The sequence below is a fragment of the Hippocampus guttulatus genome, chromosome 14 (genome assembly GCF_054856545.1).
Source record: "Hippocampus guttulatus isolate MCC_2025c chromosome 14, RoL_Hgut_1.0, whole genome shotgun sequence".
Taxonomy (NCBI): Eukaryota; Metazoa; Chordata; class Actinopteri; order Syngnathiformes; family Syngnathidae; genus Hippocampus; species Hippocampus guttulatus.
Genome location: NC_141274.1, coordinates 2,261,577 through 2,281,333, shown reverse-complemented (window position 1 = coordinate 2,281,333; position 19,757 = coordinate 2,261,577). Strand labels below are relative to the sequence as shown.

General features: G+C 42.4%; 1 protein-coding gene across 2 annotated transcripts in view; it reads right to left on the bottom strand.

Moving 5' to 3' along the window:
• slc22a23a (solute carrier family 22 member 23a) overlaps positions 1–13,259 on the bottom strand; it is a 39,175-nt gene extending 25,916 nt beyond the window's left edge. For both annotated transcript variants that reach the window (XR_015102935.1, XM_086130103.1), the window contains exons 1-3: positions 12,714–13,259; positions 657–760; positions 401–555 (exon numbers count right to left, since the gene is read on the bottom strand). Coding sequence is in view for 1 of the 2 variants with exons in the window: in XM_086130103.1 (XP_085986229.1) it covers positions 401–555; positions 657–760; positions 12,714–13,157 (703 nt within the window). In the remaining variant the exon portion in view is untranslated. The remainder of the gene's footprint in view (positions 1–400; positions 556–656; positions 761–12,713) is intronic.
• Between the last annotated feature and the right edge of the window lie 6,498 nt (positions 13,260–19,757).

Below are 19,757 nucleotides of genomic sequence, written 5' to 3'. Positions count from 1 at the left end.
TATGTGAAAGTATGGAGGCCTGGCATAAAACTTGCGCAGTTACATTGTTGCTGTTGACAAGGGTTTAATATGGACATTCCCTGTATGACAGGGATTCCCCCAACAGGATGCATAATTAATCATGTTGCCTTGGCTGTAAGTGGGCTTTGATGTTTTGTTATTTTTTGAGTGAGTGTTTGGCACGGGGGAGTGGGACGGGGCACTTTTGTTAGGATGTTGAAGAGGGGGCGCCTGGCTTAAAAATGTTCACAAAACTATAATTTCATTGCTTATACTGTAAACTGCTTTGGGTTTTGGAACTTGCCTCATACAAAAAGATGGCCCGTGAGAACATTTAATCCGGGCCGCCACCCAGTTCTAAAATCAAATACTTTGTAAAACCTCAAGAAGAAGTACTTACGTAGGACGTAGAGTGACAGTGTGATGCCAGACAGGCAAAAACCTTCGAAGAATCGCAGCGTGCTGAACATGGGAACGTTGACTGAAAAGGCCACGGTGAGGCCGAACACCAGCATAAACAGCACAGATATGATCAGCACTGGGTGACGGCCAAACCTACACAATAAGAAACAGTGACAAAATATTTACAGTACCATCTTAAAACATCTTGAATGTCAAACTATTGTAGTGGGTGTTACGTTCTTGGGATGTCTTACCAGTCTGCGAGGATTCCGAACACCAGGTATCCAAAGATGGACCCGACCAAGAGTGAGAATTTTGCAATGTGGACTTTCCATGCCGAGTTACACACCAGACTCCACTGAAGACACATTAAAACACAGCTGTTAGAAACGTATGTCAAGTTAAAAAAAAAATACCCACTTTATATTCTGTCTTGTTGTTTGACATTTATAAGTGGCGCGTTCCCTTTTTGACAGACTTGGATAGAAATTTCCCAAGCTAGAGATCAGTGGTGGTCAATGACCACACAAGCTGTGCCCGAAGCGCTGGCCATTAATGATCATGACATCTCATGAAGGATGGTGGGACGTGAGCAGGGTGACTGCGTCATATAAGTGAAAGAATGTCTGCCACGTTTAACTTAGCTATGCGCTCCTTTTACTTGTTGTTTTTACTGAACTTTCCAAACTAATAATATGCAGATGAAATCAAATCCCAGATTCTTTTCTGAACGCCGTTTGTTACTTTTGAGTGGTTAAATTGAAGAAATGGTAACTAAGCATTGCCTGTACAGTGCATAAAGACGTTATCCTGCCAAGAGTTAACCCTAGAGCTGAACAGATCATTTCTGTTTACATAATTTCCGGTGGGTAGAAAATAGGTTGGAATCACTGTGTCCGAAATTGACTGTGTTCAACCATTATGTCTCCACTACAGCTGGTATCGATGATATCAGTTAGTTTCAGTCGAGGGACATGTTTCAAAATAGTGCCCATTCTCCATGTTGTTAGAATATAAACATCTTACATGATGTTTCTCAATTAAATGCATATTTTTCTTCTTTTTTTTTAGGATGTCATGGTGCTAGGGGCGCTTGCTTCAACCTGACATGACCTCTATCACAGCGACTTGCTTCGAATGGAACGCTCCAGGATTACACAGAATCACTCAGTTATCACATGATCCAGGAATGCCACTCATTCACACTTTTGGTATCGCCGTCGCTCGAAGGAAAAAAAAAAAAAAAAAGAGGCTCACAAAACAAGTTCCTGTTGTGCAATCGCTTCACAGCGGAGAGACGGAATGAAAACAGAAAAGTTTGTTGGAAGACTGAAACTATTCTGAGGCTAGATGAGCTGGTATGCGGCGACCTTTGTGGCCCAGTGCAACTGGATGACTAGCATCAAATGCTACCAAACTGTACAGCACAAAAATTAGGGGAGCTTGTCAACATGTCATGAGCATGATTTTCTGCAGAAGGTATTCGTCAATACACATTTATTATTAACTAGATCTCTCACTGACCGAGGTTGTGAATTCTTTGATGGGAACTACATGCTGCAAATAGAGCTAGCAGCTCTCACTAGCAAAAACGACAGGACACATGTTCCTCTCTCTACAGTCATGGAGAAAATATTAGACCACCCTTGTTTCTTCAATTTCTTGTTTATTTTAAATGTCCATTGCAGCACCACTTATACTGAACTTGGGAGAGAGGTTTCTAGAGCAAATCTTAACTGACTTTGGGCGAAAGGCGGAATACACCCTGAACTGGTCGCCAGTCAGTCACAGACCACACACATAGACAAACAACCATTCAAACCATTCACACTCACATTCACACCGTCACTGAGTGGGAACCGATCCCACGCTGCCCGCACACAAGTCAGGCGAGTGTACCGCTATGCTATCAGCAAAGGACAAACATAATACAACAAAAATAGCTCAGAGTTTAATTAAGGAGCTGATTATCTAACTGTTAATAGTTTTCATAATGATAACCAAAATCACTGAAGTTCTGACATAAATAGTGATGGCACTGTACTAGCAAAAATCAGTGCTTCGAGGCATTCAAAATGCATTGCAATGTGTCACTAACCTACGCTAACATAGAAGTAAAGTCACATTTCCAGTTCATATTTGTGTGAAAACAGTTCCACACCTTAGATATTAAACATTCAAATGAAAAACAATGAGTGCAGCAGTAACAGTTCTTTCTTGTGCCATAAGTTCATGCGTTTTGATACTGCCGGGCTATTCGTAACCATACTTTCCCATCTATTACTGCCATATTGTGATATCACAGTTGCCAGAGAGGGGCAGAGAGGTCGAGAAATGTTTTTCAATGGACGGATTAAGGAAGGACGAAGTGGGTTTTCATCCGTCCCTTTAATCGTCCCTAATCAGGTTAAGTCAGTGGTGTCGGGAGGCAAAATAACAAACCAAAGTGTAGCCAAACACTGTATTTTCCTATTAGGCTATTAACAGCACAACACTAGTTCGTACGACTCGCTTAGTCGTCATTACATTACTCCTCTCCTTCCTTTTTCATCTCAACAGTATTTGAGAACGTACTGTAAGACAACATAAAGTGCCTACGGACACCCATTTCACAAACGATCAATCCAAACGATTAAGAAAGGGGACGGAGGACGATTAATTATATGATTATGGATGGAGGGACGATGACGGAAGCATACCCAGGATGCGGACGGAGGACGGACTGGCAAAATAGAGTCAAGTGCCCATCTCTGACAGTTACCATCGACATACTGAAGGGTGACATCTGAAGGTTCTACTCAAGGGACTGTTTTTCTTTGTGGGCTACGTTGTAGTTAGGGTCGCACTCAGGAGGCCGGCGATAATGGTGAAAACACAGGAATGGCTAATCGCTTGAGGTGGAACCATAAAGAACAACAACAAAAACAAAAACGTCCATATGATGAATACCTTGGTTTTAACGTCGTGGTTCAGTTCATGTTTGGTAAAGCAAGGGAACAAAAATGCTAAAGAAACTGATGACTAAACTTCACAGATTGAATGCTTTAAAAAATAAACTTAAATTGCCCATGACATCTACAAGCCGGAAGCTGAGCTTCATTTTGTTTGTTTACAGACAAGGTGTGTTCTAGATTCATCCTTTAAGGTGCTACTCGACGAATATGAATGGATTCTCAGCAAGAATTCCAAACAATCAGGTTCAGTCCGAGTCCCATCATGCGCAGTTGGTCCGCGAGGCAGCCCATTCCGCCTGTGTTCCGGTGCCTTGCTATTGTGTTGCTCATTAGAGAATAATGAATAGAAGGCAGTGTGCAGAGTTGAGCGAGACGCATGGATAAACCTATTAGCGGACAGAAATGCGAAGCGTGAAGAGCGGGGCGGGGGGACAGAAAATCCGTCAAAATCCTCGAAGTGTCTGCTGACTTCTCTTAAATGACTGCGACTGCAGTGGAACAATGGTTATGTCAGACACCTAACGTGGATTCATGCTGCTCAATTGCGGCCTATGCTGCGTGAGGAAACAATGTTGAATTGGGGGGTGCTAACAGAGCGTGATTTGGGAAATAAACCCTAAAGTCAAAATGGCGCTGCTGGAATTTGACCAATTTTTTTTCCCAGAAACTATGCTGGAGTTCAACAAAGACCTCAGTTCAATGTGCGTCGAAGCATGCAATCAGATTTTTGGTTAGAATGTTGTTTTATTTTTTTCGAATTAACAAGAATGTCAAAAAATGAGACGGTGAAGCTGTGGTGCAATATGTGCAGCATTACAGTTGAAGTTTGATTTCTGAAAATTTACAGCAATTAATTAAAATTATTTTTCCATTTAGTGCTACTAAAATACTACTTTACATAATGTACCAGTATGTAAACTTATAAGGTTTAATTGAGGAAACAAGCTAAAATACTTTAGGGTTTTTGTTGTTGTTTTTGTCGTTGTTTTTTTTAAATGAAGATACTTCGCACTAAGTTGAATAAAAATAATAATAATGTCACATCAAAGCATTCTCCCCCCACTTCTCTCTAACAAACGGAAGCCCACTTTTATGTAAAATTTTGTCACGGAACACCGAGCAAAAATACGACCGCGATTAATCAATGATCAAAGTCATAATGAAAGAGCACATTCAAAGCTCAGCCAAGTGCTTTACAGTTGGAGCTGGAGCTGCTCTTTTCTGAACCTGCTGAACTTTAAAGCCGTGGGTGGGATGTTTCAAAGGAGTAGGTGGGGGGAACGAGAAACACTTAGAGTCGCAAAGGCGAAAAAAATAAATAATAATAATAATAATACATGCGGTACATGTGAACAGCAGATCTAAAAAAGAAGAAGAGGAATGCATAAGTAAAAAGAGAAGGTAGAAAAAAAGCAATCTGAGAAAGATACAGTGAACAGGCGAGACTGCTGCATAGTTACTGCCTAGCAACAGAGATAATCAGACCCTTCCAAGTTGTACCTCACCCATGGGTAGAAAACACTGTGAAGTGGTAGGCGTGCAGAGTGGGGGCTTGAAGACAATATCACGTCAAAAAAGAAAGCCAGTGAACGGATGAGAATATGCTTTCACTTTGCTTTCCATCTGCAGTGAGGAAAAAACTCTGGAGAGCAGGAGACACTCACTGGTCACTTCATCAGGTCCATCGACACGATCCATCCAATAATTCTCATTCCCACTTCTTTGCTAATTAGGTTCACTGCTAAGATGGCGTTGAACTGCTTTTTCTTTTTTTTTCTTTTTTTGTGAAGGCCCTTTTCCCATGTCATTTTTTTTAAACAAACACAAGCAATAAATTAATCTGTCCATTTGACACCATAACATTTCATAAATGTTTCGGTATTCCAGGTCAGGCTCACGCGAACGTAATTGCAAATGAACCGTGAATTAATATAAACGCAAGTTTATTTTCCTACTTCAAGTGGAGTTGTGACCTAATTGCCCCCGCAGCCTTTTGAAGGATTCACAGCGACACCTTCATACAAGCAAGTGTGGCGTAAACACAATTCGGTCATCATGAGTCCGATTACCACAATAATGCAAACAAACCCGTGGCTTTATCACTTCCATTTTTCATGCTGCATTAAGCAATGAGACTCCATGGAAACATTCAGACTGCGTTTATTAATCGAGACATTACATTTAAAATGTATATAGAAATACGTACAGTACATGAAATAAAGCGGGTTTTGTTTCCACATTTCAGCCTCTGCGTTTTGAAATTGCATTCTACTTCATATCAATGTCCATTTTCATTCGGTTCATTGTTCATGCATGTATTTGAAATTTGGGAGGAAGCCAGACCACAAGAACATTCGGGCAAGCATGAGGGGAAGACACAAACAAAACCTTAGTTGTCTCCACGCCGCCAGGAGGTCACAAACAATATTGACACCCCACACAATTAATATGCATTTAGCTCCGTGATGTATCCGTTCCGTTGACTTGCCTTCAAAGCAGTGTGACGTTGTACAAAGAATGAATTCGACGAAGAGGGGTATGGCGTGCTCTTTGTACATGTTCATTCCAACAAAAAGACCCGCTTTGTTTGAGAAACAGCGCCTTTTGTCTCCTTCTCGTTCCAGTGCCGCTGTCACAAGGAAGTGACGCTTCTCTGACAACCAATCAGCAAACTGCAGTGGGTCAAGCTCCACCCAAGTCGTGGCGATAACACGAAATGTTAGCAGAAAGTAAAGATGCAAATCGTGACACGGTCACTGTTGGGCAAGTGACTTCCATCATGTCAAATATTACATCGTACGAGTTCATGCATTTGAAAGTAAAAGGTTTCTTTACATGATTACTGTCTGTGTAGAGCACAGGTGTCAAAATCAAGGCCTGGGGGCCAGATCTGGGCCCCCAAATCATTTTATCTGGCCAGCGGGAGCAAATCATGTGTTTCAACTATCATGATTCTTGCTGAAATCTGTACCGAATTGTCATGGGTAACAAATAATGTTGAGATTTTGCACCGGCCCGCGACAAAAAATGAGTTTGACACCCCTGGTGCAGAGTAATGAGTTACTCACGCTTACGTTACTTTTAAGTTGCTGTTTTTGTAATTGGGGACTCATTTATTGAATCATGATTTTCACACTTGAAAAGGAAAATGCAAAACTTGCAACCATACTGGAGCTGGTGAAGTTAACTTGTAATGAGGTTGTTTCGAAGATACTCTAGCTAAATTGATTTTAAGTTATGCAACAGCATTTCACAAACACCGATAGGAAGCTCAAGCCTGGCAACTTCAAGCCAGTCCACCAGAAAAACAAAATCAAAACGATGTATTATTGAGCGCTTGGCAACGATAATGACCGCACAGCTATTAAAAAAAAAAACCTCACTAATACAATAACTGTAATATCGCGGCACGATGTCACTGTCACTGGTCAGTCTTGGTCATATGACAGAACTCTGATATGAGGAAGGAGAGTCGCAGTCTATGTCGATACGGTTACACGTGTCGTTTTCTGCCTTGTAAGGCTGTCCAACGTAATCCATCAATCGACAACTAATCGATGATCAGATTAATCAACATTTATTTTGAAAGATTAAGCATTTCGAGCCATTGTTTAACTTAAAAATTGGCAATTCTTTTGTCATACTTAATTTTCTGACTATTCCGATTAATCGGTGAGATAACCTATTCTAAAATTATTCGCCAGTGACAGCGCTACTGTGTTGACCAACTCAAGTACACCACACACTAAAAGAGCATTTAGTAGACATGCTTATTTTTTGAGTGGGGGGTTCTCACATTTAAAATTGGCTAATCAATATGGCTAGCTAACATTAGCATATATATTTTTTTCCCTAGCCGTGTACCCTGAAATGTCGCAGTGATGAAATGACAAATCTGCAGTGCGATACTGATATCATGTCCCCACACCTTGCGCCAAACTTTAGTGATGAATGATATAACTGAACCCCGCCTCTCCAAATGTTCACTGCATTTATCAGAGACAAAGCTGACATGCAGGGTCCTCGTCTTAAGTTTTATCTGTGGCGAACACCGGCGTCTTTCGTCCCCCGGGTGACGCTCACGCGTGCACCCTGAGTGGCTGCACTGCTGGGCTGATGGGGCGAGTGGGCGGAGGTCACCTCCTTTTTACAGCTGAGTGTCCTACACTGATCAGCAGCAGGCAGAGAGGGGGGAGTTGAACAGCTGGCTAAACAGAATAAGGTGCACTCGGTGCAGTGAGGGCCTCTTCACGTCATGGGTGTTCATCCTACAGAATCATCTTTCACATCTGAGGCCCGGCCGCTTTTTACGTAACGGCCTCCCTTATCACACCCACCCACACCGTCGTCGGACCGGCGATGCTCTTGGATCTCGCCCTAATGTTTCAGACTCCAAGTGTGAGCCGAGAAGTGTCAGTTACACAAGAGGGTAATGATACATTCTCATTTCAGAGGCTCAGTCCAATTAAGACGGACCCTGAGGAGGGCTTTGACTCAATTAGAGCGGGTCTTCACATGAACCACTTTGGATCCTTTGCCACCTTTTGTAAATGCTACTTTCAGTGCCAGCAAGGAAGGGACTTAAACTCAGCAAGCGGCGCTCATGAATCATGGCGCCGACGATGAGTGGTAAACCCAGAAAAGGACTAAAGCGAAAATAAATTGAATAAATAAAACAGCCTGCGGGATCGTATTTCATCCCATATCATGTGGAAGTGTGTGTTAATGTGTTGGAATTCTTTGAAAACTCAATGGTAATTATAACTTCAAAGAACAACCAAAAAAATTTAATCAACAGTAAAATAAGAATATATTCAAATCAAAGCAATAAAAAATAAAATCAATAAGACACAGCAGCTGTTCCTGCAATACATGTATTGGCAAAGCGTACAAAAATGGACGTAAGAGTCGAATAGAAGACAACAGTTGCAATTGTGCTCTGATACTATAACTTATTTTTCATAAATTTGTAGTATTGTCAAGTTACCTGTGTGCGTGTGTGTTCCAGCAGTGTTTGTGTGTGAGTATTCGTAATTTGATGGATTATGACTCACAAAGCCGATGGTAATTTCTATTTGCTTGTCAATAGGATTTGACTTTAGCATTAGCATTAGCACTAATCGATGTATTAACAACGAAACACGTCTCGTATTTAAATATACAATGTGTGTAATTCTTCCAGTTGTTTAGTTTTACAATAAACTCCAACCAGGGTGTCATTAAACAGCCAAGAGCACACTCAGGGGAGAGCAGAATCACCCAACGCTTGCAGCACAAGCAACATGGTGCATTTCTGGTTCTTTGGCAACATCAGGAATTGGCAAACGTGCCACGCCGTTCTGCACATTCATCGTTTTTCTTCGATTTAAATGGTTGTAAGATTGTAAGAAGCATAAATCGAAATCACATTCACATTTTGGTTAATTACCCAGCCCCATGTGCCAGGCACACTTGGAAGTAGGTACTAGAAATGGCACCACACCCTACCAACTGAAAAGCATCTGTCGGGAATAGAGCTCATGAATTGACTCTTGCAAACTGAAAACAGAACGACTGACCAGACTGACAATTCTCCAAATGTTTTCAGAGCCTCTCGGGGAGTATTGTCCTGTATCTCAAGGAATTGAATTATGTTTGAATGGTCTCATTTCAGCACTTCACCGTTTGAAACTTTGGAGGCAGCTTTCCTCGCAGCTGAAGAGTGAGAACTCAATGTGGCCAGAGTACAGAGTACAGTGGCAGAGTACAGTGTGGCCTCATGTTATTCACACATGATCATAAGAGTCCAGTCACATGGGGCCTCGTGTGCGTGCGTGCGTGTGTTAGGCCGGTGTTGACACTTGCCTTACTTACACAGTATCATGGGAAGCTGAACTCAATTGTGTCCACGCTGTCCAAACACAGGCGCAAACGCAGAGTCATCAGTTCCTGCTGCTCTGCCACATCCTATTTTATCTACTTGGAGACAGGAACATGTGGCAATGCACACGAGGTGGAGCCCAAGTGGGAGAGGCGCCGCATTCGACGCAAATGAAGACGCCTCCAAAGCATCTATCTTTTAGCTTTTATTGTCAAGTAAATGTGCAGGAAAAAGTCTTATCTGTAGTGCTTTTTGACGAAAATATATTTACCGCTCCTGGTTCTGCTGGTCTTCTACCAAATAGCCCAGTGGGCAAAACTGGCATGTGCCTTTTGTGTGTGTGTGTGCGTGTGCGCGTGTGTGTGGTTTATGCCGGGCACAAATGACTGCTCTACAGATTTTTGGGGGTGGGGGGTGCTTTCTGTAATTTTCCGACTACTGCCGACCATCTGTGCGCCGCTATCTAGACAACAAAAGTAGGTTGGCTGGCATGGCATGTGACATTTATCACATAATCTTCAAACAGCCCAGTGGCAATGACTGGCATGGACTATTTTTTTTTTTTCCTGTTGCAGTTCAATGACTTTGTCAATTCTGCCTAGCAACAAAAGGCCGTCCAAAAATGTGGGACACAGCCAGGAACAAGAGAGGTGTTGCCATTCCGTCAAACTTATATGCATTTTTTTTTACTACTGGTGAACAACAGGAAGCCATGTAAATACAGTATCTCACATGACAAGGACAAAGAATTAAAAACAAAATTACTTCACAATTGTTCATTTTCGGGTCGTCGTCTTTGTGTTCCTTCGTATTGCTACAGATTTTCTGCCTGATGTTATTGAAACAGCCCAGAGGGCAGAACAGTAGTGCTGGCTTAAAAAAAAAACACATTTTTGATTAATCGAATTGAATCAATTTCATTTTCATTGCCCAATATCGATTCATAAAAACCATAATTTGATCCTTCGAATGTCTTTTTCCAATAAATTCATGTGACTTGTCGAGTCGTGCAAGATCTCGTCAAGACTAAGTAAGAGAAGCGTAACAAAACAACATGGCAAAAGCACTGAAATCAGCGCTCACCGGCTCGAAGGTAGATGCCTGGAAGTATTGGGGTTTCAAAAAAATGTTTAAAAAGGATGAGAGCAAAAAAATTTGCTTCTTGGAAGTGAGGTATTTTGGAAACACAACAAATCTTTGAACGAGACGCAATCCGGCGCAAACACAGTGCTCATCAGCCCCGAGGCAGATGCAGTTGGAGATGCTTTGATTGGATACATTGAAATTGTTATTGTTTTTTTTTTGATCAGGTCATGTTCAATAAAAAATACAGGATTAATGCAACTGCATAGGGATGAATTCTTAAAGTAAATATTCAGCGAGAGCAAGATGTTTCGACTATTGGCAGCATTGCTTCTTCTGAATGTTTTCCAAATGGAAATAAATTGGGACTTTATAAAATCCTGGATTAAATCGAAAATCAATCAAAGTGAATCGAATCGGGCCCTTGTGAATCGAATCAATGTTGGAAATCTGAATCGATACCCAGCCTTGCAGAACTACCACGTCGCTTTTTTTCCATGGGCAAAACGCGAGCGTGATCTACAAATTCTGGCAAGCGAGAAAAGTGTAGCGAGACCAGAGCTGCGTAGCAAAATGCATAGAAAGCATCCAGAGAGTAGACTAGTGCTGCCTCTGATTCAATCTCTGCCCATGGTGACCTTGCCACCAGGTTGACAAGGTTGTATGGTTTTACTACCCATTCAAGCATGCTGTGGCATCAACATAACATTCTCAGTGTTTATGCAAAGGCAACACAAATACAGAATGCACAGAGGTGACACCAGCATGAGAGGATGAGCCACTGTTTTAATATCGCAAGAAAAAAAAAATACAGAGTCACTTGCAAGATATTTTACCACTTAAGCTGGGTAAACTGAATTCATTGCACCATTCAGCCCAAATCCCTTTTCATTAAAAGCAGTAAGGGCCTGATTGTCAGACATCTCTAAAAGATCATCACCATCATTATTAAATATGCTGATTATTATTCGCTGGCGGTGAAGTGGTACACTCGCCTGACTTGTGTGCAAGCAGGGTGTGATTGGTTCCCACTCAGTGACTGTGTGGATGTGGGTGTTAATGGTCATTTGTCTCTATATGTGCCCTGCGACTGACTGGCGACCAGTTCAGGGTGTACTCTGCCTTCCACCCAAAGTCAACTGCGATAGGCTCCAGTAACTCCCCTCGACTTTCTTCAGGATAGGCGGTGTTGAAAATGGATGGATGGATAATTATTATTATTCATTCACTCCCAAAGACGTTTATAAACGTCTTTTCAGACTTGGTCTAGAATTGGCTGGTACCGAATGAGTTAATATATTGCAGTCAATTGCCTACGGGTCCAGACTTTCAGGGCACCTAAGCAACAGTAATAACATTGTTCTAGGGCAGTCTTTCAGGTTTAAAATTTGGTTACAAAATTAAAAATAAAAATTAAAAAACTGCGTGTGCGTGCCCTGTTGAAGCCGTAAAACATTTCCTGCATTATGAATAAATCAATCATTCTGACCAGAAGATGTAATCGATTACTGTACTGCTCAATTTAGTCCTGAGTCGCTGTGGTTTGTTTGCTTTATTTAAATCAGACATTATTGGAGATAAGCAGATGGGCTGTTGGCACCGTAGCGGACACGAGCCCAGGGTGCCCCAACCACCATTAGAGCGAAGACGCTTCAAAGCTTGGCTTAAAATCACACTGCGTGTGTGCCGATAAGCCAGCAAAACTCAACCGGCATTCATTTGCGGAATCTGGATAAGTTCCTCTTGTCTGGCTGCAGCTGCGAGCTAATCAAATTGCACTTTCATCTCCATTGATTCTCCTTGTTGGGCGCGTGTCGAAGATTTGATTCCATTATCTGATCGTGGTCATTTTACACACAAATTGGCCAGATTTTTAATTGCTGTGCAGATATGAGAAAATTACGGCAATGCGAGGTTATTCGATCAATAACATGAAGCGACATGAAAAAGCCCCCCCCCCCCTCCCGAATGAGCCGCGCAGGAATAATGTATGTTGCTAAGTCACAGGGCAGCTGGTGGGCAGAGGTGGTGGGGGTGATGTTTCGTCAGGAGTTGTATTATTCCAGAGCGTGCGTCCTAAAGACCTTCGCCCCAAATCGAACGGCTCTGGTCTACTATGTTTTCTTGGTGTGCCGCCACCACCGGCAAATTCCACCAGGCCTGACAGTAAGGTGACGCCAAGGGTCCAGATAATAAATGTGGACTGTTGTCAAAGAGGGCAGAGTAGAAATGGTGTAATGGAAATCATATAGACATGCTTTGGGGGACACTCATGGGGCAAAACATTGAAATGGAGCAGGTGGTCAGGCACAGAATACCCTGCGGACCCCCCCCCCCCCTTCATTCATTCATTCATTGAATGAATGGATGGATGAATGAATGAATGTGTAAATAGGAGTAAGACAACAGCTTACCTTCGTGACAACGTTTTGCACAAGGCCGGTGTGCAGCTCAAAGGTCCACGCGTTGCACAGGCACTGCGTGTCGTCGCCCGTGTCGTTGTGGACGCCAGCAGCCAGCCCGCTCGCGTTCTGGGGGCCATCCGACGTCCAGGAGCGGGCCCACGTCACGTTTCCAGCGGCAGTCGTAGTGGCGGTGGTGGAAGCACTGGTGTTCGCGAAGGGCTGGATGCATGTGTTGTTGGGCTGGGCGAGTAGGAAATTGTCAGAGTGCTGGCTGAATCCGATGAAGAGCGCAGGGATCCATGTGAGCAGGATCAGCTGTTTCTGGTACTTCCCGAAGCCGCCAAGAAACGGGAGGACGGCACAGTCGATGCGCGTCAGCGGACCGGGTGACGACGACGTGCTCTCGGGGGACACGAAGCCGTTCTCCGGTTGATGGTCGTCGGTGTCGGCCATCGCGCTTCCGCCGGTGGATGTCTCCTCGGTTTGTGTTCGGGAAGGAGGGGTTGCAGCGCGCGCCCCCCTCCAACACCACCACTACGAACACCACCTCCGCCTCCTCCTCCTCCTCCGCCGCCTCCACCTCCTCAACTCCCCCCACCCTGTCGACTCCACATTACGTCAATCCGCTCAGTTACAGGGGGGGAGCCACACCGAATGGACTGGAAGTAAGACTCTTCTGTTGTAGGCAAACACTTCTTGTGCCACCACTGTGTATGGCCGATGCGCACGCAGCGGTCCACCAACTATATGACGACTCTCCTCCCCGTCGTCCGGTTCATTGTGTCGGTGCCGGCGAGCTCCCGGAAGTGACAGGCTGGTAACACACCTGAGCTGAGCATGAAGTCCCGTGCAAACGCGGACTCACCTAACATGGCTCCAGGCAAGGGACGTCATCTCCAATCAAACAACCAAATTCATTTGTTACATTAATATGCGTATTCGTGGTCATCAAATACAATCAAAATAATGACAATTTAATATTTAAAAAACGTTGACAAAAGCTGGTGTTTTTGGAGGAAGGGGAGGGGTGGTCATTTGCGTTCCGTTTCCGTATATTATGCTAATTCTTTTCGACATAAAGTGAACCCCCGCTATCCGCGTGACATGGGCCCCGGGCCTACCCGCGAATAGCGACAATTCGTGTGTAATTGACGCCCATATATGAATATATACTGTATATATACAGTACTCCCTCGTTTATCGCGGTTAATGGGGACCAAAACCAACAGCGATAAAAGGAAGTCTGCGAAGTAGCGACCAATTAACATATACAGGTTAATTTTTATTATTTTTTAAAGTCCACAAACAGTCCGGGAGAAGCTGCAAAATAACAGCGAGTCACATAGAGCAACATATACAGTGCTGTACTCCATGTATATGTATGAATATGTTTGAAAAAATCCGCGATGCACCGAATCCGCGATAAACGAACCGCGAAATAGCGAGGGATCACTGTATATATATCTATATATAGATATATATATAATGTGTGTGTGTGTGTGTGTGTATACATATATACATAAATATATATATATCCGTGAGAAGCTGCGAAAGTCAGCAAAACAACAGCGAGTCACATAGAGCAACATATACAGTACTGTACTCCATATACAGTATATGATTTTTTTAAAATTATGAATATGTTTGAAAAAATCCGCGATGCACTGAAGCCGTGATAAACGAACCGCGTAATAGCGAGGGATCACTGATCACTGTATATACATGTTTCACGGATTTTTTTTTTTGTGCAGTTTTTTTAAATGCTTTTAAACAGTGAATTGCGTTCTGCATCCTGATTGGCTAAGGCACTGACCGACGTGAACAGTCTCCGCATCTCGTCTCTGTACAGCTTGCCAAATTTACCTTTGCAAATTTTTGGTCTTTGGTTTCATTCTATCAGTGGCGGATGCTGGTCTGTCAAGGAGGGGAAGCTAAATTTCGGCCTACATCATAAAATGTGTCTGTTTATTTATACGTGAATTCTACTCTCCGTTCCTTTTCAAAAAATGAAAAGGATGCATTCACCATAAGATCGGTGATTGGCTCATTTCGCTGTCAATCAAAAAGAGATTCAGCCTCAGAGAGATCATCCAATCATCATGAAGAAAAGCTGAGCTTCTGCACGCCCACTGTCCATAGACTCCCAGAGACACTGAGCGTCCAATGGGCGGGACAAAAGGTGGCAACAAGAGGTCATGTGTGACATGACCACTAAGAATGAGAATCGGACATTAACTGGTTTCATAATTCTGTAATACATTTGTCTGTATGTCTTTCTCTCCATTGTCGGTACAAAAAAACAAGCAGGCATGGCTGGTTTATGCAAAGATTTCATTATTCAGATGTTATATATATTCCTAGCAACAAAAGAGGCAACGGCGTGACCAGGAACGATTGTAGAATCGCAGCCAGTTTGCCATTTGATCGGCTCGAATTTAACTTCAGTTTTTCAGTCAAGTTATAGAATTAATGTTGACTGTTGTTTCTCCGTGCTGTTTCGTAAAGTTGAACCTCAAAGGCGGAAACCCAATTCATTGCAGGACACTCAAACCAATTAGTTTCCCATTTCTAAACATAAAAAATGTAAACGTGTTAAAAACTCACTCTAGTACAAATTGCCTTTTATAGCATTAACTGTATAAAACAGTCAGCTGTGTGTGGGGTTTTTTTTTCATTTAATTAAATAAGTAAGAAATAACTAAGTTTGTATTTCGGAGTGTTCTTATTCACTATGCTACTCTCATATGCTGCTTTAATCACACAAAAACTATTAGCTATGATTATACGTACATTGTTTTGCTGTTGACAGTCCCAGATTATTATTTGGATAATCACACCCAATGACAGACAGCAATTTTTAGTTTTGAGAAACACTACAAGAGAGACAGTAACTTAGCAATATCTTTATTACTGCAGATATGTGCAGCAAAATGAGAAATAATTTCCTCTAGCAGCTGGCAGATGTACAGCAAATGCTGTGTGGTCGTGCAATGGCCCATACCACAACCACATTGTTAAATGAATATATTTCTTCCAGTGTCACTCAAAATAGAGCGACGTTATCTCTGTCAAGGCACAATATTGTATCGGACATTATTATGAGATGAAAGTGTCACCAAATAAATGGATACTCTGTGTAGAAGAAGAAACCGAAAACCATTCATCTTCCCTGGGTGACAACAAATCAAATTTGTGGTTGAACATGTCAAGTATATTGTTTATGTATTTTTCTTTAAATAAAGTCCTGAATGAAGCAATACATTTATTGTATGTGTGCATAATTCATTTGAGGTTTGTCTTCCATCGTGGACCGAATAAAAAGGAGGAGAGTGCACATTAATTTACGTTTTATGACATGTAGCCTGTGGCTTTGTACAAGGTTGCCAAATCATAATGTTTGGGCTCATTAAGTTTGCATTGGTAATAAAAAAAGCATAAATTGCGCATACGTTTTATCACATTTAAGCCTTGCTTAAAACGAAATGGACTTATTTACAGGGGTGATACATCAAACAATAAAAACAGTAATTGAAGTAAATATGCTGGAAGACATAACTCGTGAATGGTGTATAAAGCATGCAAACAAGCGCCAGTTGCGGGGATTTTCATCCATTAGTATAATAACTATAACGGAAATAAAACATACGGCAGTGTAAAAAGGCAATAAACTTCTCATACAATGCTGATATTTTACCCAACCACAGTTGTCCAATGAAATATATTGAAGAAACCCTCTGAGAGCGTATTACTTTGTGTGCGGCAATGCTACATCCTGGTGGTCATAACTTGTCAATACATGCAAAGATCACCTTTTTGTGGAAGCTTTTAAGGCTGTAACTGTTCTAACAGATTAATGTTAACGTTTGGAGTTCACAGAATTTTATATCACAATTTTAATTAACTTTCGGGCTAAAACAGGGTGAAGGAATATGAGGTTGCTCAGTGAGGGGAAAAAAAATTTAGTGTTGAGTGGTTTCTTACATATTAGTGCTCCCTGCAGGAAGTTTGGAGTAACTGACTTCTCTTTTTTCGCATGCGTACAGTTAGTAGTATATTTGGGAACAAAGTGGGGTATTTGGCACTTTTGAGCATATACTATACACGATCTTGTGTGCGATCATTCAATCAGATCCAAACATTTTAAACTGCTCTCTAACTGCCTTTGAAGTGAAGAAACAATTAAAAAGGCATCATGACTTTCCTTCTATGCAAACACACCCCTCAAACAAAGTTGCGGGTGCACATAACTTAAAACTAAGACACCTGGCTGTGCTCCAACAGAAACCAGTCAACCGTCGTTCCTGCATTTACGTCCCGCTTGTGTGCTGTTTGTTGACGTTCAAACCTGGATTGTTCTCCTCCCTGGCAACTAACGCAGGTGTGTCAGCAGCCGCCCTGGCCTGTGCCAGGTAGTGACTCAGTGTGTGTGTGTGTGTCTGTGTGTCTGTGTGTGGGTGGCAGAGAGAGAGAGAGAGAGTCTGGTTAGTACCCTTAAACCGGCTCGACACATGTGTAATACATAAAAGGTTGGAGAAAAAAAACCCCTCTAGGGTGTGTCTGTAGTGAGTATGGTATTAGGAAGCAAACAGCACTGCTGGTACTCCCATTTGCTTCTGACTGTCCATGTTAATATGAGATAAACACAGGAAAATACGTAGGCCCTATTTTCGTAGACAGGCGGTGGCGCAGCTTCATTTGCATGCCAAGGCAAGTCTAGTTTTATTGCGTTTAAGAATTTGGCAGAGAGCATTGCGCCTTGCTGGGTAGAGCGAGGGCGTTTTCTATTTCAAGCCACCGGCGTGACTGACAATTTGGTGACAGAAAGCAGACTAGACTTTAGACCAGGTGAAAACAGGTCTAAATTGTGGCACAGGTCATGTAATGCTGATTTTAAACGGAATGAGGGGAGCCGCTTCGATTGGCCGCAAATCATGTCAGCTGTGTTCATTCCCACAACGGCGCAAACGCCTATAGCTACCTGAGGGCGGTTGATGTAAATGCCGAAAGAACTAAAACTCCACCCATGCACACTATTAGATTGCACCTTGAACTAGGCATGAAATAAGGGATTCAAAGTTCAACTGATATACTCATAAACTATTATGAAATGTATTGCCTTGGCGAGTTCATGTTAGCCTCGTTTGTATATTCTGTGTGCGAGTGTGTGTGATGTGTGTGTGTGTGTTTTACAAGCATGTAATTAAATTCACACCATTGTTATCTTCTCGGAGATGAAGAGAAAATAAACCGATTTTTTTCTGCGACTTTTCTGCGGTTTTTAGTTGCATGAGAGGAATTATACTTGGAATTATTGTGATGCAAAATAGCATGATGGCCATCAAATGGACCAAAATGCAGACTTAAAAATCTAAATTTGTGAGGTTTTATGAAGACAATGGACAAATAAAAGTTATCTTTTCCAATCTCGGTACTACAATAGAGAAACTTTACTATGTTGCGATGAGTCATTTTCACTTCTCTAGTTCTAGTCACGGGTGATTCCCGCGCCAGCCTTCCTGTGTGGTGTTTGCATGTTCTCCACTGAGCCTGTTTGGGTTTTCTCCCAGTACTCGGCTTTCCTCCCACATTCCAAAAACATGCACGGCAGGTTGATTGGGCACTCCAAATTTTTCATAGTTGTGATTGTGAGCACGAATGGTTGTTTGTCTATGTGTGCTCTGCAATTGGCTAGTAACCAGTTCGGGGTGTACCCGGCCTTGTGCCCGAAGACAGCAGGGATAGACTCCAGCACGCCCCCTTTGTGAAGATACGGGGATTAGAATATGGATAGATAGATATAGTCATAGTCGCATGTTTCGACTTTGCGACACTGGCAAAGACATAACACAAAAAAAAAGCCAAGGAAAAAGCCAAACGTAAAGAATACATTCGTACCTAAATATGTTGTGCAGCTATATAAGAAGGGATGGGCGACTACTGATATTACGATTGAGGTTATCGGTATCGGGCCTACTATATATGGGCCTTATTTTATGGTATCAGATAGTTGCGGAGGCTACCGATATCCAGCCACTGATACTTATCGGCCAAAAAAAAATTGGATATCCTCCTCTGTAGTTGTCGCTATACTGTGCGCCCTGGCACATTTGTAAATCATCTGCGCCACAAAGAAAAATCTTCATCATTGTGTGAATTCAAATCTGATTGATCAAAAATACAAGCGGTGTCTTCACTGAACCTGAAATTTAAATACATCACATATCGACCGTGAGGCATATGGTCTAACCACCGTTCTAACCACCATTCTTATGTGCTGCCGTAATCCAAAGTTATGTCAGCCTCGAGCAAGGATTCAAATCCCGAACGACAGAAATGTAACAATCGTGCTAACCGCTAGGTCACCGTGCAGCCGACTCGCAGAAAAAACAACACATTCATCAGTGGTCCTGGAAAGAGGGCGATTTCTCACCACTGAGATATTTGGGCTCGTCCAGTGAAATGAGAACATGCTTGCTCATAACAAATGAGAGCGCGTCAGTCCAGTTCTTCTTATTTTTTTTCTATACTGAATATATAGTTTTTGTCTACTCAGCGGATCATGTCAACACTAGTGTCTGGAAATGAGGTCACACCGTCTCACAAGGTGGTGTCACAGTCAGTGCAAATTGTAACATGGAGGAGTCAAGCAAGTGTTGCGTTGGACGCAGCAAATGTCACTGCGCTCTGTCATTATTCCTCACCGGCTTGCAAAACAGGAGTGAGCCATGCAAACACCGTGTTAAATATTTACGCCCCACCAGTCGAAACTCCCCCCCCCCCGCATTTGCGACCTTAAATTCATGACTCAAATAATCTTTTTATCTTCTGTTCTTCAAAACCGATTCTGAACATGGCACGAGGAAAGAGCTTCAACTTTCACTCGTGAGTCTTTACATGGGAATTTTGTGATGTACACTTTCATTCCCGGCAACACAAGCCCTGAAAAATGCAGCAAAGTTCACTGGCCTCGCTGCTGTTGTTCATTCCACGTTAGCCAGAGTTCTCATACGAGTTCAGTCAAGTTTAGTTTGAAGCATTTGGAGAGGGAAAAAA